This window comes from Carettochelys insculpta, chromosome 1 (assembly GCF_033958435.1).
Source record: "Carettochelys insculpta isolate YL-2023 chromosome 1, ASM3395843v1, whole genome shotgun sequence".
Taxonomy (NCBI): domain Eukaryota; kingdom Metazoa; phylum Chordata; order Testudines; family Carettochelyidae; genus Carettochelys; species Carettochelys insculpta.
In genome coordinates this window covers 292,039,181-292,063,477 of record NC_134137.1, presented here as the reverse complement: position 1 = coordinate 292,063,477, position 24,297 = coordinate 292,039,181, and the positions used below count along the sequence as shown (strand labels likewise).

Sequence of the window (24,297 nt, the reverse complement as noted above, 5' to 3'; positions counted from 1 at the left end):
TAGCGCTGCCATAGGGTTCACATGCTGGGCTCCTCTATAGGCCCTTAGGGTTAGTCTGTCTCCCTCCTCTCCTCCCCCACCATAAAGTCTCTAAAAAACCGTACGTCAAACTCCAGCCCGCACACACAGAGAACTACGGCACGGAAAATCCACGCCCCTTCACCCGGTCTGGCCACTCAGCGCTCGGCTTTTGCGTTCGCGCGCTCGCGACTTTGTCCAACGGGAATCGGGCTTTCGTGGGCGGAGAAAAAGCGAGAGGTCAGGGAGCGCTCCCGGAAGTGAATGAGCGGACGTCACTTCCTGTCTTTCTGTTAGACTCCGGCAGCCGCACGTGCGGCCCGGCGAGTAATTTTTGTTTTTACCGCTGCCTTGTGCTAGGCCGCGTTACCATGGTGAGTGGGAGGCGCGCCTCAAGGGGGGTTGTCGACGGGGCGGCCGGGGGCAGGGCTGTGGGGGCGACGGGGGACCGCGCCGCGCGCCTGACCCCGTTGCTGTGGTGACTTGCAGAGCTTGCCCCTGAACCCGAAGCCTTTCCTGAACGGGCTGACGGGGAAGCCGGTGATGGTGAAGCTGAAGTGGGGGATGGAGTACAAGGGCTACCTAGTGTCTGTCGATGGCTACATGAACATGCAGGTCAGTGGCAACCGCCCCGCGCTGGCCCCAAGAGACCCGCTCAGCCTGGGCTCGGCGGGCGTTCAGTGAGGGGGGTGGGGTCTGGCCGGGTTGGAGGGCTGCCAATTCTCCCGGACCGTCCCTTGTTGCCGCGAATGGGAGTGGAGGATGGAGCGGGGTTCAGAGGGAGCCGGGGGAGGCGGTGTCTGGGTTCAGAGGGGCTGTGGAGTCCCACAGGCTGTTTGGGTGGGGGTCAGGATTATTCAGAGGAGCTCATAAGTAGGGTGCGGCCGTAGAGAGGGTGGGTGAATGACTTGCCTAGAACCAAGCTGAGGGAGCTTTGTTTAGCCAGCCAGCCAGCCAGCAGCCTTTTAACAGTGGAATCCACCTGACCCTCCCACACACGCGACAGCACAGAGGGGCAGAGCTGATGGCTCTGTTCCCCTTGATAAGGGGATCTTCTCCCTCCTTGCTTATGCAGCAACAGCTGCCTGTGGCTGGAGCTTCCGGGTTCCCCTCCACTCCCGCTTATGTGAAATACGTGCATATCAAATGCGTGTATCGTGAGGGTTTACTATATTCTAATGAGGCACAAGTTACTATTAGACCCAATTTCCAAAAGGGCTATTAACTCTTGTAGAATGTTTGTAGCCTGACGATAGTTTATGGATTGCTTGCTGAGAATTTTCTTCTAGTAGTTGTACTAATAGTTTCTTTTTCTTAAAGCTTGCAAACACAGAAGAATACATAGACGGTGCATTGTCTGGACACCTTGGTGAAGTTTTGATAAGGTAACTTGAATAGCAGTATTTCCCAACTTACATAGAAGACATACTACATTTATAGATGACTGTAACTGTTTAACTTCTACTATTCAGCGTAAAATAATTTGAAACCATGCAGTGTTAAGGACATTAGTTGTAGTATCTATTTCTATACTAAACAGTTACTGAAGACATTTTATTAAAGGATCGCACTAAACTATATTATCAGGGGTGGGGGAAGGAACACTAAAATACCCAAGTATTTCATAATTCTCTTTTTGTAATGTCTGTCTTTGGTTATCTGGGTTCTTATTTGATGTTTAGATGAATTTCTTGTCAATATCCAAGGAAAATCTTGTTGCTAATGTGAAGAAGTTAAACAGGCACTGAATAGTTTCTCAGAAATGAAGGGCCTGTAAAATAGGGAGAGGTATAGGCATTGGCAGAGACTCTCGTGAGTGAATGTGTATGTGTTGGTGCAGGGGTAGAAGGAATTTTCAAAAGAATACTAATAAATTATTAGCAGCAATGAAGGGTCCTGTGGCACCTTATAGACTAACAGAAAAGTTTAGAGCATGAGCTTTCGTGAGTTAACTCACTTCTTCAGATGCACGAAAGCTCATGCTCTAAACTTTTCTGTTAAGTCTATAAGGTGCCACAGGACCCTTCATTGCTGCTACAGATCCAGACTAACACAGCTACCCCTCTGATACTTAATAAATTATTGTGCATGTCTACACAGATATATTTAGGCCCAGCTCTTGCAAACTCTCATGTGCTTGAAGTTAAGCATGAGCATATGTTTATAGGATATGGGCCTAAACAGATTGGTGTAGTGTACAATGAATCTGACATTCTTTTAATAATGTATTTTCTGTTACAATGGAGAACTACAAAATGAACCATCTAGAAAGCCTTTGGAATGTGGGATCACCACCATGTGTTAAATGGTTGGCCTGATGCACTTCATGTTTGCACAGAATTTTTTTTCTTTAAGGTAGCTAGTCCAAGTTCAATCTGGAAAACACACAACTCAGTTTAAAGCTATTGCTCATGTGGGGAAAGTCAGAACAAAAGCATGTTGAAAATTAAGAAAAATTGTGATTTTATTTACAGATGTAATAATGTCCTGTACATCAGAGGAGTAGAAGAAGAAGAAGAAGATGGGGAAATGAGAGAATAAGTTTGTATATTTCTGGAAAATAAAGATCAGTTTTTCACAACTATTGTAAAGGCATTTTAAGTTTTACTACACACCTTTCTATAAAGTGTGTTGTTTAGTATATTCTTGTACGGACGGACACATAAACCAATCTAACGTCCAACTTTTAAAAAATTGTTGGTAGGTTAGAGAGGAAAGGATAAAATATTTTAAAATGTGGACTACTTTAATCTTACAGGTGATCTCTTGCATCTAAGTGGTTTCCTATAGTAAATTACATAGTTGTGTGTGTCAGTAGGATTGTGGCACATCACTTTATATAGCAAAAGTTTCTGTAATTGTGCTGTAGTTATCAAGCAGCTCAAAAGTTAATCAGGATTTTTTTACTTCCGGAAACAGCTATCTTTCTAAGCTGACTACATGGGAGTATACTGAAGAATTGTAAGAATGGCATTCTTTTGAGAGGTGTTACAGAACAAGCCGTGAAGACATTCTTGGTTTTTTCACACAATATACAAATTAGGTATACTACTTAAACTAAGGATCCTGGCATTTTAGTGGAAACTAGAACAAACTCCTTTTTGTTACTGAGTTGTTAAACTGCGGTACAGAATGGTAATCTTTTGCACTAAATTAACTGTGTTGAAGATATAGCTAAAACATGGTATCACCACCCGTGAGGAGGTATTATCCCCTTTAAACTCAAGTGAAAAATAACAAATCATCTTGGGTTTTTGTGTTGATCTCCTTCAGGCATGTCTTCTTCTGTCTAATTTCTGGAGGCTGTGAGCGAAATACCAGTTTTCTTCCCATCTGAAATGTTGGAAGAAGGGAGATGTTAAATATTGAAAGGTATATGTCTATGCAGACTCAGTTTTATCATAAATTTTATTAGTAGACTATGTAGGGCTGCATTGTGAAATAATTCCACAGCTCCATGTTGGCAATGGGTGTGGAATAGCATTATTTCAAGATAGTTCCAGGTTGTGTGTGGTGATGTTTTTCGTTTTGTTTTGCTTTAAATAAGTATTAGTATTGCTGCTGTACCGCCTACAGAGAAAAAAGGGTTTGTGTCTGGATGGTGACAGAAAGGAGATGATCCTCAGCAGCTGTAAATGTTATGTCAATAGAGCTATGATAACATACCATAGGTAAGGATAAGAATGGCCATACTGGGTCAGACCAAAGGTCCATCCACCCCAGTAGTCTGTCTGCTGACAGTGGCCAGTGCCTGGTGCCCCAGAGGAGGTGGACCGAAGACAATGATCAAGCCATTTGTCTTCTGCCATCAATCTCCAGCCTCTGACAATCAGAAGCCAGGGACACCATTTCTACCCTTGGCTAATAGCCTTTATGGACCTAACTTCTATGAATTTATCTAGCTCTTCAAGTTCTGTTATAGTCCTAGCCTTCAGTCTCCTCTGGCAAGGAGTTCCACAGGTTAACTGTGCACTGAGTGAAGAACTGCTTTCTTTTATTGGTTTGCACATTGGCCTGGTAAACACAGGGTTGTGAGTTCAATCCTTGAGGAGGCCATTTAGGGATTGGGACAAATAGATGTCAGGGGTGGTGCGTGGTCCTGCCAAGAGGGCAGGGGACTGGACTAGATGACCTCCCAAGGTCCCTTCCAGTTCTAGGAGATGTGTAATTTCATTTGGTGTCCTCTAGTTCTTGTATTACAGACACAAGTAAATAACTTCTCATTCATCCTCTCCATCTTATTGTAAGTATAGTTGGGGATATTTTTTCCAATGTGCATTACATTACACTTATCCACATTAAAACACAGGATCTGTCCTATGGTTTCCTGGTATGCCTAGGTCTGCCAACACATAGCTTTTAATTTGGTTTATAACATCCAGATTGTTCCCTACGTGTATAGTTAGATTTTAAAATTTAAAAAGATGTCCTCAACTTTGCCTCCACTTCTTAGATGAAGTTCACAGCTGCTTTGCTGCTGTCACCAGCAGAAGACAATGACCCTTCTGAAGCTATCATGGGGTGCGCAGAGGTCTGCCAGGAGGCACATCAACTCATCTAGTTCAGTGTTTCTTAATTGTAGGGGTGAAAGGATAAATTGGCAGGGGCTGGCAGGAGGGTCAAGTTCTGGGGTGGCATTAAGGTGTGTCAAGTAGGGCAATTACGAGGGGTTCCATGTCATAGGAGACCCTGCAAAGCTAAGTGACATGCTTCAGCCCCACACTGTGGGCCTCAGGCTTCAGACGAAGTTCACAAGTGAAATGTAAATACAATATTTATATTCTCAATTATTTAAGTTACAATTTTAGAGTAAAAATGAGTCAGCATTTTTTCAGTAATGTGATACTTTCATATTTTTAGGTCTGATTTTTGTGAGCAAGTAATTTTAAGTGAGGTGAAACTAGGAGTTCCCAAGACAAATCAGATTCCTGAAAGGAGTACAGTAGTCTGAAAAGATTGAAAACCTCTGCTATACATTGAAATAAAAGTAATTATATACCAAATTAGAGAGTAAACAATTTTTCGGTAATAATATGATCTGGTACTTTTGTATGTTTAGGTCTGATTTTTAAGTAGTTTTTAAGAAGACTGACACCTGGGGATACTCAAGACACATCAAACTCCTGAACAAGGTTTCAAGCCACTGATCTAAAGAGTTTTAAACCCTATGGATTTGGTTTAGAAAAGTGATGTTACAAACTGGATCTAAGGAGCTGGAGGCAGTGTGAAGTATGAACTAGTAGAGGAGAAGGGTGTGAGGGTGCACAAACTTCCAGAAACTGGAGCACATAACAGGCTATAAACAGCAGTTGCTTGCATAGTTTCCATGGTAACAACAAGAAGTGCTGTGGCACTTTACAGACTAACATATTTTGGAGCATAAGCTTTCGTGGGCAATGACCTGCTTCTCAGATGTATGGGGGTTGTGGGGGAAGGGTCTTTGCCCATGAAAGCTTACGCTCCAAAATATGTTAGTCTGTAAAGTGCCACAGGACTTCTTGTTGTTCTTGAAGATACAGACTAACATGGCTACCTCTCTGATACTAGTTTCCATGGTAATACATCAATTTGTGGAAGCATACTGCCTTTTATTAAACCGTTTACAAGTGCCTTAATAAGTAATTTCCTATAATGGCTCCCAGCTTCAGGCACCAGAAAGGATCCCTTGCCCACTCTTGTAGAAGCATCTCCTAATCCTAATTTATCAGCAGACCTGACAATACTGCTGTTACCAATAATAAAGGTTCTGAACAGAGCAAATGGTATCTACTGATTGTATTAATTTACATTTTGCAAAAAACTATACTCAGCTTTAACAATACTGTCTCTCTGAAAGTTTTAATTGCTTTTGTTATGTCACCTAAACCAATTCACTGAAACATAAGAAATCATCTGTTCTTTAGTTTACTCTAATAACTTGCCTGGCTTCTGTTATAGTCAGTCAAGACTTCAGCTTGCAAATATATACACATAATTTTACTTGTAGGTATTATCTGTTTACACAAGCTTTTAAATGGCCTTCGTTTGCACCTGTGAAACTTATTTTTCAAAATAGAAAAACTGGCCTGTAAAAGCACTCTCAGATATTAAACTTGCTGAATTTAAAAAAAAAAAGTGCTTCAAATTGCCTGACTTAATCTCAATTGGTCACAGTCAGGAAATTACACACATTTTTACATAAACAAAAGATCACTTTATCACAACCTTGGCAGTATGATACAAAATAACTTGAAAATCAGTTACTTAGATGTGTAATATTAGTGCATTTGTTTTGTTATATAATTAAGATATACAGGAGAGAAGAAATGTGGTTGAGGTGGTAATGTTCACTCAGTTTTCTGATTTTTATACTGGATTATAGCAAATAGTATATTATAATTGAGCAGCTGCACAACTCATTATACATTTACAGAGCTACTCAGTTTGAGTACTGATGTCAGCAGAATGCAGAGTTCATCCTAACATACAGAAAATACTAGCTAGATAATACTGTAAATTTTACAGTACAGTTGCGTTGAAGCCATGCAAACAGTTCAAGGATCAGCCTTTTGAATTCTCTGCTGATTGCTGGCTACAGGTTGAACCTTTCTAGTCTGGCAGCCTTGGGACCTACCTGGTGGTGAATCAGAGAATTTGCCAAATCATAGGAGGTCAATATTGTCTAGCAGTGGTGCCAACATTTCCACTGCTTATTGGGCTCTTAGAAGACATTTAGGGGTAAATTACAGCTAAGTAACAGCATAGAACGCTGAGCCAGGACTGGTGGCTGTAAATTTTATGGGACCACAGGAAACTTGGCCACACTCATGATAAATGGATATTCAGCTAACATACATCATGCTGAACCACCGATGTTGCCAGATTATAGAGTGCAGGACTAGAAAAGTTCACTTTACTAATGCTGTGACCACCTAATTGAATAAAAGGACCTTGAACTCTATTATCTTACATTAAATATTTTACATTCCCCTTACCCACCTTCAAGTACTATTTTACTGAAATAATCAATTAGTTGCTATTCAAAATAAGGGCTAGATATTTTCAGTTAATCTGCTACTTAGCTGCTCGCATATTTTAATGCTTTATAATTTAGTTTACATCAAACAGCTCTTATTCAACAAGGTCTGTCTTATTTACTAAATAGACTAATGATCAGTAGTGTTTTCTTTTAATTGTAACTACATACAAATTTATCTCCTGCATAGGAAAAGTAAAGTTAAAGTGCTATAAAAGAACAGGAATTTTTAAAGCAAAAGTGCACAGGGTCTTGGACTTCTCAGGAAAAAAATAAACTAAATGCAAACCTTCTTCTTCGGTGCTGCAGTTGCTCTTTCCATAGAACACTTCAGTCGTTCTTCCTGAAGTTTCATTTCTTGCCTCTTTTTTTCTTCACGTAACCTGCAATGGCGAAAAGTGAAATTTGCCAGTGACTCAGGTATTAGTAGGAAGGAAAATGTCTGAAATTTTAACAAAAATCATTTTTGCTTCTGTAAACTTAATTTCAGGGGCAACAAACAGAATTGAAGCAGGGTGACAAAACATTTTGCCTCCATTGACTGAAATACCTCAAAATAAATTGAAAGTTTGCAGAAAAATTGGGACAGGATTTTATATTTTTTCAAATTTTAACTGCTTAATATGGAATGCTTAGAATGGTAATTAGTTTCCATTAGGAATTAGGAATAAATCTTTCATTTAAAAGAAAATTAGAATATATTAGAAATTCTAGTAATAGCTGCTATAGGATGATGTAATATAGTAGGAGATCTGATTTCTAGGGCACGTAATCGCTTCCTGGGGCACAATAGTAAATTCCACTTCTGTGGGGAATTACTTAGCAAAATCCCATAGGGGCGATTTGACCCCTAGGAATACATGGGATTTTCAAATAAGAAGTAGCTAGGGTTTAGCCAAAGGTTAGCTGAGAGATTCCATAGGACAGGAGTGGGCAAACTTTTTGGCCCGAGGGTCACATCTGGGTAGGAAAATCGTAAGGCAAGCCATGAGTATAGGGTGGGGACAAGGGGCTGGGGTGTGGAGGAAGGTGTGGGCTCCAGTCCAATGCCACTTACCTTGGGGGGCTCTGGAGTGGCAGCACAGTGGGGCTAAGGCGGTTCCCTGTTTGCCTTGGCTCCTGGCAGCGGTTCCCGCAAATGGATGGGGGGAGGGTAGCAATTACCTGTTCATAGCCAGTGGGAGTTACGGGGGACAGTGGCTGCAGGCAAGGGCAGCAAATACAGGCCCTCTATTGCCTTCACTCCCAGGAGTCACAGGGACACGCTGGCCACTTCAGGGCACAGCAATGGAGCTATGGCAGACAAGGAGTATGTCTTAGCCCTTCTGTGCTGTTAGACTGGTAATCTTGTGAGCTGGGTTAAAAGCCATGATGGGCTGCGTGTGGTCTATGGGCCACAGTTAGCGCATCTCTGGCATAGAAATACATGAGAAATAGAGATGGGTGTAATCAGGAAACAGGGCTGCATAATTTCATGTGCACATGACTTAATTAGCATAATTAATTCCAGAAGCTGGTTGACTGAATTTGAGTGCCATGTGTCAGTACATGTAACAAGTTATATGCAAATATATGAAAGCTGATTGGCTGAATTATGATAAATTCTAGCTAACGAGGCACAAATTGTGTACAAAGGTGACAACTAGCTTGCTAAAACCTGGTAGGGGACAGGAACCTGAAGGAGAGGAGAATGCTGCAGACCACCTGGAAAGTGGGAAATGCTCACAAAGCTGCAGCACCCTGCAGGGTCTGACAGCTATTGCCTTTCAGCAGAACACTAATTACCCATGATTATAATAGTCAAGACACTCACAAGCACTGATGCTTGCTAGCCTCAGACAACTGTCATGAGCAGCTATTGCTCACGCAGCACCAACTACGGCAGCAACACCACAAGCCATAAGTAATGGCTTCTGTAAGTACTAATGGCCTTTCCATCCTAGCCATGGTGCACAGCAAACACCACAGCCCACACTTTCTAGCAGTGATCCCTGTAATTTTTTCCATGGGTGGAATAAATTTTATGTACACCACGGTGTGAGTAGATGTGCACTACCAATAGAATGCATGCTGCTGGCTGTGAGCAACTGTAGGCGCACTGCAAATCAACTGGCAGCACCTGAATCTCTCGTGCGGGGCTGCCCAAGTGCTCAGCTTGCAGGGAACACTGCTCATTAGCGTTGGTCCCAAGCCACGCGTGCAGCAACAGTAACAGCAGTCTGCCCAGGATTCCAACTTGGCCTTTGGCAACGGCCAATTCTTTACCCAGCCACTGCAGCAGCCCTCTCAGCATCAACCAAGTGGGCACTATGTCTAACTTGCGGAGCAGGGGAGAAGGAGGTGTACCCTGATGTTCTTTCCAATCGTTGCCTTTACATTTTTCCTCTTTTAAGACTTCATCTTATATTTTAAACCATACCCCCGTGTGCTGTAATTACATCAGCAATCACAAGCTATGCGATGTTGGTTTTAATCCGCACTCATCCTGGACTGCGTGACAGGAAACGTTTTGACAGAATGAGACACCTCTCCATCTCCTGAGGTAACGCCACAACATGGTGATATATTATTTTGCTGTTGGAATCATTACTTTTGAAGAGGTAATGCATGACCAGAAGTGACAGGACGTTAGAGTTCTGTGACGCTTTTTTGCAAAACAAATGTAGCCAAACTGTCCCGTCCAAATCCAACCTTGAATAATTACACTGACATTGGAAAAGGAATTTAAGAAGTGCAGTATTAGACAACAGCCATGTTCACTCCACAAATGGCTATTTATGTGTATAGATAATGGGTCCCAAACACTATAGAACTATTGTTGAATTTTTTTCCACTTCGAGGGTGGAACATGGCAGCAGTTTCACAGCACAGCGACATTATCTACATTAGGACAGACAGCAAACACATAGCCTGTTGAAACTTCAAGGTATGTTGAGAAGGTATACGAAGGCAGTGGCAGATAGATAGTTACCCAAATTGGGCTTGAGTCAGTACTAGTTAAATTGTCCTCATCTCTTTTTAGAAAGGCTATAAAATATTTACCACATACTCAGATGTGGAGGTTTTAATCTTCTCTGAAAGGTGGCACATCCACCCAAAAATACAATCTGTCTCTTCACATCATATTGGGCATTACAGGTGGAACCTTTCTAGTCCAGCACTCTCTTGTTTGGCAACATCCATGGTCTGCCATGATTTTAGTTAGCCAGATGACCACTTATCATTGGTTTGGCCAAGTTTCTTGTGGCCCCACAGAGATTTTTTACAGCCACCAGGGCTGGCTCTCAGCATTCTGTGCTGTTATTTAGCTCTAGTTTATCCCTAAAGATGTTCTACGAGATCACTAAGCAGGGGAAGTGTTGATAACGCTGCCAGACAATAATGACCTCCCATGGTCTAGCAAATTCTCTTATTTGGCACTGGTCAGGTCCCAGGCGCGGAAGGTAGTAGGATATATGGATTTGGGAAGGCTCGCCAAGCTGACTCAAAGTTGAAGATTATAGGTTCGCACCTTTCCCAAATTCATAGTTAAATCTGAGACAGAGCCTGCCTCAGGCTAGAGGTGGGTTTTTGGGATTTCCAGTGATTAGAGAGACAATAATTTAGCAGCACTTATAGTTTGTTTATTTAACAGCATGACGGTATATATGCAGCACTTAAACACAAACTACCGGTATATAACAGTCAATATTTGCTATAATTAGAAAATTTTACTTAACAATATTTTTAAAGTGGTACCTATTGCCTTACTAACTGCACTTAGGGTTTGAACCTGTGCTAAGTAAACGGGATGCAATACTCACCGATTCCTTTTGAACTCTCTAGAAGCTGAGACTAGCTTGCTTCGATCAGTAAGGAAGGAGTTATTGCAGAGGTTATGTGAAAGGAGGAAATACAAGAGTGTTCCAGGAAAGACAACAATGATTAAGGGATAACAGAGAGACAGAGTAGAGAAAGAGAGAGAGACAATTGGGGTGATCTCCCCGCTGGTGCAGATCTGTATGGCACAGCTTAATGCAGCACAGCATCAAGCATTTCTTCTTCGCTGTTTCCCCCATACACCAAGGGATTTTTATACTCATTTCCCCCCATACTGACTAAGTTAGGGTCTGGCCTCATAGCCTCTTTGACAACTGCTGAGACCCCCGATTATCCAATGACCTCAACCTAACTATTTTCCCCATTCTGAGAAAAAGGTCAAGAGGAAAATACCACCGACTGACCTTTACCCAAATCTAACGGACAATCTCATATTGTTCCCTTTTAGGTGAAGGAAACTTAGGCGTACATTGGCGTCAGAGATCTGCCCTAGACAGCAAAGACTGACACACACGCCGTTACTAGCATGACCTTAAGCCTAATTACAGAAAATGTCTAGCACAAAGCCCCCTCCCACCCCCAATGCCATGTTTAACTAGCAGGCTACTTGCATTACTGCTGACAGGAAAGATAGATAGGCGTCTTTCTAGGCCTCAGTTAGCTAGATTGAAATGGCTTCTCAGTATCTTATCACTATAACACAGTAAGTTCTAACCTGAACCATATACTACAACTAACTTAAGCTAAGCACAGGCTACAAGTCAGATCAGAGAGGTTCAACCTACAGTTTAGCAGTGACTCAGAGTAAAGAATGGGCTTTAAGCTACATAATCCTTTTTGTTTGGTTTTTTTCCAAACATATTCTTTAGATGATGTGTACTTCATTTATTCTTTTCTGTGGTGGGTGTACAGTAGACTGCATATTGTAATTGGAAATGTACAATATTAGGAGAAAACAAAAAAGATTCACAAAATTCTGGACACCGGGTAGCTAATGGACAAATAGTTTAAGCAGATCATCTGCAGATAAATCCCATAAGAGGGCAGTACAGTACAACTATTCACTTTATTAGACATTCCATCACCGTGTTAATGCAAAAGTGTCAACTTGAAAACAAGATGGTGACTTTGCAACAGTGCAATGGAATACGCAATCATTGTTAAAAACAAACAGTGAACTCAAGTTTACTCACTTCACGACAGGCTGCCATGTAGAGAATCAACGCTCAAGCCACATATTTAAGTTCTGACCCTGCCAACCCTTAAGCACATATAGATGTCACTATATTCCATAGCTGGGTTTACTACAGGTCAGAAAAACAGTTCATTTAATGTGACCACTACCATGTTTTTCAAAAACCATAAAAGAAGCTGCTTAAAATTTTAAAATCCCTCAGAAATATTTGTTTTACTACAACACTGATCTCACAAAAGTCCCCAATTACATTATGTTCAAAACGTTCCTGGAATTGTTTCTTCTACTTTTGATGCAGTAGCTGGTCTACACTTGTTTTATAATGAAATGTTTTTGTTTTATGTTAGGGAAGTCCAGTCATGAGTTACATAGTTATATTGATATGTATGATTATTGCAGTAAAAGTTTTTTCCCGTCAATACACCAGATGTAGTTGTTGAAATGTTTCAGGATGACGTGTTGCTTTTAGATGGTCTATTACAAACACAACAAAGCAGAGATATGGTTCCTCTGCAGCTACATGGCGCCACATGGCTATTTGGGAATACCAACAACCCGTTTAAAATTAGGGACTGCTAACCACATTTGAAACCTCACACAGAAAAAGTCAGTTTGGCTTTTCAACATAACAGCAGATTTTTCTTTGCGGCTGGAAGTGTCTTGCATGTCCCAGTGCTCCCACTTGTTCTAACCTGCCATAGCGCCCCCCGCACACTAAATTTTCTCCCTTTAACAAGCATCAGGACACTCTGAAGCACTCTCCACCTGGGCAGAAGGGATTTGGAGGAGATATGCTCCTTGCCATGACACAGCAGGAGAGCTGGCTTTGTAAGGCAGAAATTCTTTTTCTGATGAGAGGGGCTGAGCATGTTGCCTTTGCTGCACTACTTTCACAGAAGCCAGGGACCAAGGCCCCGCTGATCACTTAAGATCAAAACACTAAGAGTGGGCCAATCGGGGGGAGGGCCACTTGGGGACCTCAGATTTAGACATTTGTTAATTTTTCTGCATTTGATAAGTTTCAAAACTTGGTATTTATGCACATTGCTCAGTAAATGCATTTGCACAGAAAAAGGGTAGAAAAGCATTTGTTAAAAAAACAATCCCTTCAAATTCTGTCTCACTCTTTTTAGTTCCTTATTTTATTTTTGTGTGACGTTATTTCTTATTGCTAGGGGCCTCAAAAACTGGATGTGGCTCGGGCCTCTGTACATGTGAGGGGCTTAATGAGTGGTCCCATTTTACTGAGAAACAATAGACATAGATTCAGCAGCATCGACAGCTGCCGTGGGTCCAGGGGGAAAGTGGAAAGGCAGCCCTGCTCCCTTTCCCCAGAAGGGGTGGGGCCAAGGCTGGCAGGGATGGGGCTTAGGGCAGTCAGCCCTGGGATATTTCGCCCCCCCCCCGCCCCCAGCTCCATGCTCATTCAGAGCTGTTTGTGGAGTGGTGGTACAGCACTCTGGCATTTCAAAGGGGCCCAGAGCTCCAGCCATCACCACTGCTACTTTGGCACCAGTGGTGGCTGGACCTCAAGGCCCCCTTGAAATATTGGGTCCTGGGGCAACTTTCCCCATTGCCAGCCACTCTTTCCCGTTGGTGATCCTGCATAGATTGTGAGCCCAGAAAGGATCATTGTGATCTGACTTCCTGTAACACAGGCCAGAGAAGTTCCCCCAAAGAGTTCCTAGAGCAGATCTTCAGGAAGAATATCTGATCTTGATTTTAAAATAATGATAGAGACTCTACCATGACCCCTGATAAGTTGTTCAAATGGTGAATTACTCTCATTATTAACAATTATTTCCAGTATACATTTGTTTAGTTTCAATCTCCAGCCTTTGGATAGTTTTAGAGCAAACCCTCCATTTAACGGACTTCAGAAATAACGGACACTGCCCATCCGTGTCGTGCCCCCCTCCCCCCCAACAAACACACATAAATACCAGCAATTCGCTGGAGCCACCTCCACTGGACCCACTGTGGCTGGGGCCACCAGGGACAGAGGAGCTGCCAGGGTGGCTAGGGGTGCCGGCACCAGAGGAACCGCTCAGGAGAGTGGGCTGTGGTGGGGCATGGGAGCCATCCTCCCCCAGCCCCATGTGTGCAGAATGTGCCGGTACCCAGCTGCCACTGCCTGCAGTGGCACTCAGCAGCAGCCACGGCAGACTCAGGGCAGCAGCTGTGCTTTGCTTTCGTGGGGGCAGCTCGGACCCTGGGGCTGAGCATGCTGAGAACTGAGAGAGGTGGAAGGAGCTGGGCCGGCGTGCAGCTCCCCTCCTGGTCATTGGGAGAGCCACATGGAGGTGTGAGGGGAAGAATGGGGCAGGAGCGGGGAAGGGAAGAGGGGGCAGAGGACAGGAGTGAGGGATGGGCTGGCAAGGTCAGTGCATCGTCATACAGTACAACCATTCGGATATCACACACACCCCTTCCCCCCATTAGTCCATTATATTGAGGGTTTACTGTGTATGTTTTCCTGCTAGACTCAAGAGCCTATTATTAAATATTTGTTTCCCATTCTGATATGTACAGATTTTGCTCAGCCTTAGTATTCTCTTTCTTAAGCTGAATAGATTGAGCTCCTTGAGACTACTGCTGTAAAGACATGGTGCCTAACACGCTAGCCGCTAATCTCACGCAGCTCTTTGGCCAGTTGTGTGTGGCTTATTGGCTTGAACAATAATTTTCAAAATAATGTGGCTAGTTTTCTATAGCAGTAGCTGCTATAGTGCTCAACTGGTTGGACACCATAGCTGTAAGGCATGGGTTTGTAAGCCTTTTAAAGCAGCCTCAGGGCTGTTCTCTAAACCCTCTCCAATTTTTCAACATACTTCTTGAAATGCAGATGCTAGAACTAGCACAGTATTCATGTAGCGACCACAGCAGTGCCAATTGCATTGACTTGGGTTGTGGGAATATAGATAATATGACAATAGCTATTTGGAAAAAGAAAATGGAATCTATTTAGCTGAATTTCAGAGTTAAATAAATATCAAGGCCGTTATAGCATGATATATTCTTGTGTTAAATTATCCAGCAAAAAAACGAGATAAAAGTCCTGAGAGGTGTATTATATTGCTGGCTTGACAATCATGCCTACTCACCAAAAATAATTTAAAAAGTCAGAAGAAATGCATGTGATGTATTACAAGCAGTTTACCTCTTTGAGCTCATTTTGGTACTTTGGTAATTTTTTTCAATTCTTGGTTCCCTAAAAAATTCCCTGTTCCACCCAGAGTTGTCCCCATTCTGCCTACCCCACAACCCATTTGCTCGTTTCTGACCTCCACCCACTGTGTCCCAGAGAAGCTCAGTCCCTGCACCACGGCCAGGGGCTGTAGCACAGAGTGAGAACTTCTCCAGTCCCAGGGCTGGAGGGAGGGTTCAGGTGCTGGGGTTTCCCTCATCACCCGCCACACTTCTGTCATATCCAGTTGTACACCAGGACACCACTGTAGTAAGCACACAAAATAAAGAGATAGACCCAGCCCTGAGAAGCTGATGGTACATACATTTATAGCAACAAAAACATCATGAATTACAGAAAGAAATATATACAGCATTTCTGTCCGTGAAGTACAACAGAATACAGTAAACTCTTTCACAGCCGGCATCCTATCATATGGAACTATCAAGTAACCAGCATTTTAACGCTAAGTAAATTTGTTATGTTTTCCACAGGTACAGTATAGAGAAAGTAAATACAAATAAATGCAGCAAATATAGTGTAAGTTTACAGTGGACAATGCTACTGTTGTTGCTGAATATATAATCCTCTTTTCCTTTTAGTGTTATGCATTGCTAGATATACCTCTCTATTACCCAAAATATTTGGATATCCAGCCACCTCCCAGTCCTGAGGCTGCTGGATATGAAGGAATTTACTGTATATACGTGTATAGCATCTAGACAGTTTATGCCATACCCATGCTTTGCCCTACTGGCAGATGGAAGGGGGAAAGTGTGGGGAAGCAGGGGGAGGCTTGGGCATACCACCAATTTTTAGTGAGGAATTGTCACTTCACTCACTATTTGTACACACACAATCATCTTTCTACAATAAGGTTATTGAGAATTATGCAGAGTGGTAGATATTCACAGAAAGTCATGGCCTGACCCACCCAGCCTCCAAACTTAGATGGACAAGACAAAGGAGCAAGTAAAGGGATGCAGTTCAAGGAGCAGCAAAGGGTGAGTGTTGGTGAGAACAAGGAAATTCTTGGACAAAATGGCCTGGAAGAGGTTAAGGGGGAGTCCCATAGCAGAGGAACTTGAACATCATTCCCAGCTCAGGGCAGCATAGTAAGTAATGCAAAGCTTAAAAGTAGGGAAGAAACAAAAGGACTCATAAGCAGAAAGGACTGAAAGGAGCAGCCAGAGGGAGCTGTAGGAGGAAATCAGCACATTTATTTCTATTATGGAAATGAGAACTAAAGAGGAATCAATCAAGAACTATAATTTGGCATAATATGATGCTAACATTAGGATAAAGTTCCCATTTAAAAGAGTGGTGACTGGAAGACAGATCTGAATTCTCAGAATCACAATCTGCTTCCCAGGCTGCTTCATGAGCAGACAAACAATATGCTAGGCCTAGACTGAGGATCTTTCCTCCTACATGCCAGTATAAGCATCCCAGCCAGTCCCTTGCAAATGGGGGCATGAGGCTGAGCCCACTCCCTGCACTCTGGGGATGGGATATAGCAGCTCTGCAAAAACTGCTGTCTTCTCCATGCTACAATATATAGTGTGGAGCAGCTGTCAGGCTTCTGGCTTTCAACCAGAATGGCAGGTAACAGTCCCTGCTCCTAACCAGGCTGTTAAGTCTAGTTTGCCCCAGGCAGGATGGGAGAGCAGGAGGGGTTTGGTGTGTGGGCTCCAGTGGTACTCATCTCAAGCACTTCACAGGAAGCAGCAACATGTCCCTCAGGCTTCTAGGCACAGGGGTGGCCCAGGAGGCTCCACGTACTGCCCTCACGTGGCACCTCCATCCCTGCAGCTCTCATTAGTTGTGGTTCCTGCCCAATCAGAGTTCTGGAGCCGGTGCCCAGAGCAGCACACACAGCCTCCCTAGCCAACCCTCCACTTAGGAACTGCATGGACATGTCCCAGGAGGCTCCTGAGCACCACCCAGATCCCACATCGCATCCTGTGTCCCAACCCCTGCCCCAGCCCTGAGACCCCTGGACTCAAACTCCCTCCCAAAGCCTGCATCCCAACCCCTCGCCCCTGTCCTGAGCCCTCTCCTGTGCCCCATCCCCAGCTCCAACCCAGAGCCCACAACCGCAGCTGGCGACCTGAGCCCAACCCCCCGCAAACCTCTGACCCAGCCCACAGCCCCCTCCTGCGCCCTGAACCCTACATTTCTAACCACACTCCAGAGTCCCAACCCCTACCCCAGAGCCCATATCCCCTCCCACACAACCACTGAGCCCAGCTCAACTGCCCAAAGCCCACACCCCAGCCCAAAGCCCCTTCCACACCCCAGCCCTATGCCCAGCCCAGTGAACATGCACAAGTGAGCAAGCGTAGGGGAGAGCAGAGGGAGCGGGGGGTGGAGTGAGCGGGGCGGGGAGCAGGACTCAGGGCCAGAGACGGAGCAAGGGTGTTTGATTTTACGCAAATAGAAAGTTGTCCACACTAGTCTAGTCTACACTAGAATACTAGATGAGTTTCACTTCATCAATTAAGGGTGTTAAAAATCTACCCCTCCTGAGTGGCATGTTTAAGCTGACCTAGTTCTCCTGGGAGACAGTGCTAGGGACACAGAAGAATTCTTCCATCAACCTAGATAATTACCCTTGTGGGGGAGGAGGACCTACCCTGACAGGAAGAGCTTTCTCATCAGTTGTATGTAGCGTCCACACTGAAACACTACACTGCCCTCCTGTGTCCTTTACTCCCTTGCTGCACCAGGCAAACCAGGCCATGATTTTGAACTACAGAAGCAGATTCATTACCAATTTGGAAAGAAAATCTTAGTACATGTACATAGTACAAAGAAAAGGTGTACCAGTTACCGACAGATAGAAAGGTTTAAAAAGCTGATCTAAGTACTGGAGAAGATGTTAAAAATCATTCAGAATTGGCCCAGCTCTTTCCCACAGAAGTCAATGGAAATTTTAGCAATGCTTTCTATGGCAACAAAAGTTAGCCAACGCTAAGTGTTTTAAAATCTTACCCCCGGTTATAAATGCTGGTGTTTTTCTTCATGATTTTTTTTTGAGTGAAGTGAGAAATCAACGATAGCTAAATTGTATTGAGTATAACTAAGTCTAGAGACAATATCTTGTATTGCTGAAACAAATACTCCAGGGCTTGGAAGCATCTCATGACCCTTGTTTCCACTACAAAACAAAGATGTAGTCTTTACTCCTGGTAAAATGCTAGTGAAGACACAACAATTAATTGTAGACACATAAGTTAGATTGAGGTAAAAAAACTACAGGGAACTTAGACTTTAAATCAACCTGCTAATGCACCTGAAAACTACCTACTGCGTTGTTTTCACAATGGTTTTTCCTGAACTTAAAAAAACAAGTTTTTATAGTGAAAATAAGGCCCTAGATACCTGATGTGAGTATACAAAAGATGCGCTATTAAGGCATCTGACAAAGCATTGTCTTTGCCCATGAAAGCTTATGCTCCAGAATATCTGTTAGTCTATAAGCTGCCACAGGACTTCTTATTGTTTTTGAAGACACAGACTTACTTGGCACCTCTCTGATATCAAGGCACTGTTTCACTCCCTTAAGTAGAGAACATTATGCTGCTCCTAATGTGATGCTATGTAGGTAAACATCTATTTTATGCACAAGCAAAATATGCAAAAACATACACTGTCAGAACTTGCACATTTTGTGGAATTAAGACTAACATTGTTAATTAAATGCTCTAAGCCCGTACAAAGATTGCACAGAATACCAATCAGGAAAGAGCTTACTCATTTTAAATATACCGAGCATTCATTTTACCTTTGCCTTCTTTCTTTCATCTGAAGTTTCTCAATTGCTTCAATATTTTCCTTCGGAACTGACTCAAGCAGTTCACACAGCTCCTCAATTCGATCCTCTATTCTTCTCAACATCTGAATGGAGTTAATGCTTGAGGCGTCTACTTCCCCAACACTAACTCTGTATACTTCTGCAACCTTTTTATTGAGGGTATGTAGCATTTTGTCCTTAGATTAAACACAGATAAATCTGTAAGCACCTATAAAATACTGCAGGAGTGATATCTGCATAGTATTGCATTTCTGTAAATTCCTTTAAAGCCACACACAATATACACGCACCTTTACTATCAACAATGTGACAGTCACATGTGAGTGCATCGATAAGAGGAAGATTTTTGTGTGAATGGTGAAACGCACGCATTTTAAACTTATGAAGAACAACACATATGCAGCCAGCCATGCATTTCAAGGAAATTCTACCACAGCATTTTGGTGATAAATACCTCTGTCTATTGCTTCCTGAGCTATGTCTCCAATGCAGTAAAGTACATACATATATATGTCAGTGGGACTTCTCACATGCTTAAAGTTGGGCACATGTTTAAGTCCCTTGCAGAACTATAGCCCCTAAGGGGCAGACCAGAAGCCACTTGCAACAACTATACTAAGACAAAAACTACAGTTTATTCTGTGTACACTAAGATTTTATAATGTGCTATTCTGACAGTTGACTCTAGCTTACTATAAATACGTATCATTTTTCTGGTGTGGGCACTGCTGTAAACCCAAGAAGTGGATTTCTTTCACAAGAGAAATCAACAATGAGATTATCACAGGGGAATACCAGGTCTGCCACAGTTAAGGGTCAGACAAGCTTTCAATTTAAAGACAGACTGTAAATGCACTAAAATTCAGCTACTCAGATTGCCTTGAAATATGGTGTGCCTTATGGGGCATTGGATTAGTGATCCAAATTTAGGCTCATTGGACCAAGGGATGACATAAGACCTGGAAAACACAGCTTTTCTTAAGGCTGACAATCTTATTTTACCAATCTGTGTTTTTGGAGTGGGGAATGGGGGGTTGTTTGTTTTTCTCCTTCCAGACCTAGAGATCAAACTATGACTCTGAGCCTGGCCAAAATGGTCACGATCACTTTGTGTTAGCTGGAGCATGGCATCCACTAGCTTTTGCTAGCAAAACTGAGAACAGTATTGTTGAGATAGTTAAGCTTTCAAGTTAGTCACATGCCAAACAAGCTGGTGTTAAATGGATCACACAGCACATACAGGGACATTGTAATCAACAGTGTTTCTAACTTACCTGTTTTCACTGCAGGTGGGAAGCTCAATGGCATATGGCACAGCCATTGAACCTGACTTACTCCTAGTCAGTGTGAGTCTGAGGCCATGTTTGGGCAGAAATCTAAGTGTAACCCTTCTGCCAGAAGGAGTCGGCAGCACCCAGGGCCGGGTTCAACATCTAGGGGTTCCTTTTCGTCCATCTCACACAGAACTGGCTCAAGCCCCCACCCAGTAGCCTGAGAAATTCACACACCCCGGGGCACCTTGGAGAGGCAATGCTTCCCCACTCGCAAGCAGAGTGTGAGTGTAGAAAAGAAACTTCTAATGAAAGAGGCAGAAAAGTCCCATAGCATATGCTTGGGAAAAAACCACACCCAGAGTTCATAACCAACCCTCAAGTAACTGTCCCAGCTCAAATGGACTGAGCAGCATCCTTTGCCTCTCAGGCTCACCAGTCCAATACTGCAAGGATCCAATCCATGCACCCAAACTTTCTCCGTATCCCCTTTCAAATGCCCCATTTACAACTCTGTCCAGTCTATGCGGGCCCTGACACATCACCCTGATGCATTCCCTCATGGAGCCTGAGGCAATGCCACCTTTGTGCTGGTCTGGTGTTCCGCTTGTCCCTGCCAGCTGCTCTACTGACCATCTGCCATTTGCTCCTGCCGGCCACCTGATACTTCTCCTACTGCCTGCTGGTCACGCTTGCCAGTTGCCTGCTGCTTCTCTTACTGGCCAGCCACTGCTCCTCCTACCAGCCATCCGCCAGTCACGCCAGCTGGCCACCTGCTGCTCCTCCTACTGGCCATCTGCCGGTCACCCGCTATTTCTCCTGCTGGCCAGCCATTGGCTACGTCTACACGTGCCCCAAACTTCGAAATGGCCATGCAAATGGCCATTTCGAAGTTTACTAATGAAGCGCTGAAATGCATATTCAGCGCTTCATTAGCATGCAGGCGGCAGCGGCGCTTCGAAATTGATGCGCCTTGCCGCCGCGAGGCACGTCCAGACGGGGCTCCTTTTCGAAAGGGCCCAGCCTACTTCGAAGTCCCCTTATTCCCATGAGCTCACGGGAATAAGGGGACTTCGAAGAAGGTGGCGTCCTTTCGAAAAGGAGCCCCGTCTGGACGCGCCGCACAGCGGCAAGGCGCGTCAATTTCGAAGCGCCGCTGCCGCCCGCATGCTAATGAAGCGCTGAATATGCATTTCAGCGCTTCATTAGTAAACTTCGAAATGGCCATTTGCATGGCCATTTCGAAGTTTGGGGCACGTGTAGACACGGCCATTGGTTGCTCCTACCAGCTGTCCACTGCTGTCTTGTGGGTTTTGCTGTGGGCAAAACCCTGTGATTCCAGCTCTCCATAGCTTCAGCTACCAGCAATTTCAGCTCATAGTGGCATCTCAGTATCCACCAAGGTGGATTCTCATAGAATAGCTATAGACCCATCTTTAGGTCTACCTTTGAATAGCAGTGGTCTGGGAGGGGGAAGAACTACTCAAACCACTGTTACAGCTGTATAGCTAAAAGGCTTCCAGCCAGCTGGTTCAATCACTATCCCTCCCCCATTTCTCACCTCACAATACTTACCGGGAGGGAGCCCTCTGTAATCCATATCTTACACAGTAGTGATGACTACCCTGTACCCCCACAACAACTTCAAGCATTGTTGAGACGGCACAATTCTTACAATGGGTGATAGCATAAATTGTGACTTTACAACAACATGTTGTTTACAATAGACACAAGCTCATTGCTTTGCCTGCTCCCATCAGGCTTTGTTTACAAGGCATTACATATGCACACCTTTGCATTTTCATGCAAATGATCTCTGAAGGACACATTCCCCAACTTCTTCAGCAGTATTGAGCTCCTGCTGACACATTCCTTGAATCAGAAAGATTTTAGCACTGTGCCATCAGACCTTGCACCGTTGGGGGTGCATGTGTATGTTATTTTGATGCAATCTAACCAAACACAGGATTGCTTGCTAGGAAAGAAGCAGCACTGGGATGGTGGAAGAGGGTCAGGGAGAGGTCCCTGGAATGGAAACAAAGGAAGAGGAGGATTTTGGGCATGACGGGTGCTCTGTGGGTGACTTTGGGCCAGTCACTTCATCTCTCTATTCCTCAGCTTCCTATCTGTAAAATGGGGAGGGGGATGGTTACAAAATGGCGAGGACTTTTTGTTTTTGCCTGACTGCAACAGCCTGTCAAATGGAAATCTGACAAAACAAAGTAGCAGAAATGTAGCACTTTAAAGACTAACAATATGATTTATTCGGTGATGAGCTTTGAAATGCTGGGCCCCGGGGCAACAGCCTCCTTTGCCCATCTCTCTCCCCGGCAGTGATCTGATGAAGATCTGATGAAGTGAGTCTCTCCCACGAACGCTCATCACTGAATAAATCATTTTGTTAGTCTATAAACTGCTACATTTCTGCTGCTTTGTTTTCTTGGAGTACAGACTAACACCGCTACCTCTCTGTTAATATTCAAATGGAAACTACAACTGCCTAAATGCACACTAACTTCTACAACAAATATTCCTTTCTTTCTGTTAATAAAAAACATAGGAAATGCACTCAGACAACTTCGTTAGCACAGAGTTAATATTTCCCAGTGGTATCTCATGTCCCTTCTCAGAGCGGGTGGCTGGAGCAGGAGCCAGCTCATGTAAAAGTGCACAACCAGAGAAGAGGGACCCAGGCTTGCCGGCGGCAGCGGGGGCCGCGGTGCGGCAAAAGAAGGCTGTAGTCCCAGGGCCCAGCATTTCAAAGGCTGGAGCTCTGGGCCCCTTTGAAGTGTCATGGCAGCGTGCAGCTGTGAGGGAGTAGATGGGAGCCCAATGCCATGGTCCAGCTGGCTCTGAGAGCTGAATACTCTTGGCCCCGCCCCTTCCATCTTTGGCCCTGCAAGGGCACTAAGACAGGCTCCACTCCCACCTAGCCCCAAGGCCTGCAGCAGCTGTCAGTGCCCCACTGGTGGAACCAGTATGTTGAAACTACTGGTGACAGCAATGCTGCTAGCCAGATAATGACACATATTAGTCTGGAGAGACTTCTTCCCTTAGGGGCCTCTATGCCTACTTTGAAATCACCTGGAGAGGCTGGTCCCTGTTTGATTTGTGTGGAGCCTATCAGAAGACCTGCAGGCAACTGTTTCTGATCTCTCATCACATTCTCTGGCTCAGGGATGACTCCTCAGGCTCAGCCAGGCTGGGACCCTGAGGTATTTCAGCCTTAGGCAGACTTACAAATATCATATGCTTCCAAAAAGTTATTAAACAAACTAAGCTTATGAAAAATCAAAAAATGAAGAGTTAAGGTGCTTCAAACTCAAACATCTCATAACCAGGAAATACAGAATTACAATACAAGCCCACAAAATCTTCTCTCCCTCTTTAAGCAGTGCCCAGTACAGCCACAACAGACCTGCATGCTGCCTTACCACCGTGCTCACCAGGCACTACACTGTACAATACTTCATGGAACTGGAGTCAGTGGGTCCAAGTTCTATGGGCGGGGACTGTTTCTGACTGCACACCAGGGGCCCTGGGAACAGGTGGAATTAGGCTGGAAGAAACTCAGCTGGATGTGTACAGCAGTGCACAAGGTTCAATAAAGTTCAAACTTAATCTGCATTCAGCTTCACTCTTTGGTAATGAAACATGGCCACAACGTCAGAGCTGTGAGTTCTCTGAGGGTACGTCTATGCTGCGTTTTAAAACCCATGGCATCAAGTCTCATAGCCCTGGCCCACAGACTGGGGCTTGCAGGGTTTGTGCTACAGAGCTAAAACCAGCTCTGTAGATGCTGTGGCTCAGGCTGGTGCTCAGGCTCTGAAGCCACCTGTTCCGCCCACTCCTCCATTAAAGACATGCCGACTCCCATGGATGGCCATGGGGCAGAGCACTTCACAGGCATGAGATTTTCTGTTCAATCCTGTCCCCATCCGGTTGTATGAGTGGAACCCATAGGTCAGGTCAAAA

At 44.1% G+C, this 24,297-nt stretch overlaps 2 protein-coding genes across 2 annotated transcripts in view; one reads left to right on the top strand and one right to left on the bottom strand.

Moving 5' to 3' along the window:
• The first annotated feature begins 264 nt into the window (after positions 1 to 264).
• On the top strand, positions 265 to 2,599 carry SNRPF (small nuclear ribonucleoprotein polypeptide F). Its single transcript, XM_074983982.1, has 4 exons — positions 265 to 392; positions 508 to 633; positions 1,339 to 1,403; positions 2,493 to 2,599. The coding sequence occupies exons 1-4, from the start codon at positions 390 to 392 to the stop codon at positions 2,557 to 2,559; spliced, it is 261 nt and encodes an 86-aa protein (XP_074840083.1). The 5' UTR covers positions 265 to 389; the 3' UTR covers positions 2,560 to 2,599.
• Positions 2,600 to 2,732: 133 nt separating this feature from the next.
• The window catches only part of CCDC38 (coiled-coil domain containing 38), a 41,846-nt gene continuing 20,281 nt past the window's right edge, over positions 2,733 to 24,297 (bottom strand). The window contains exons 13-15 of the mRNA XM_074983981.1: positions 19,022 to 19,227; positions 7,323 to 7,416; positions 2,733 to 3,351 (exon numbers count right to left, since the gene is read on the bottom strand). Coding sequence (XP_074840082.1) covers positions 3,241 to 3,351; positions 7,323 to 7,416; positions 19,022 to 19,227 — 411 coding nt within the window. The 3' untranslated portion in view covers positions 2,733 to 3,240. The remainder of the gene's footprint in view (positions 3,352 to 7,322; positions 7,417 to 19,021; positions 19,228 to 24,297) is intronic.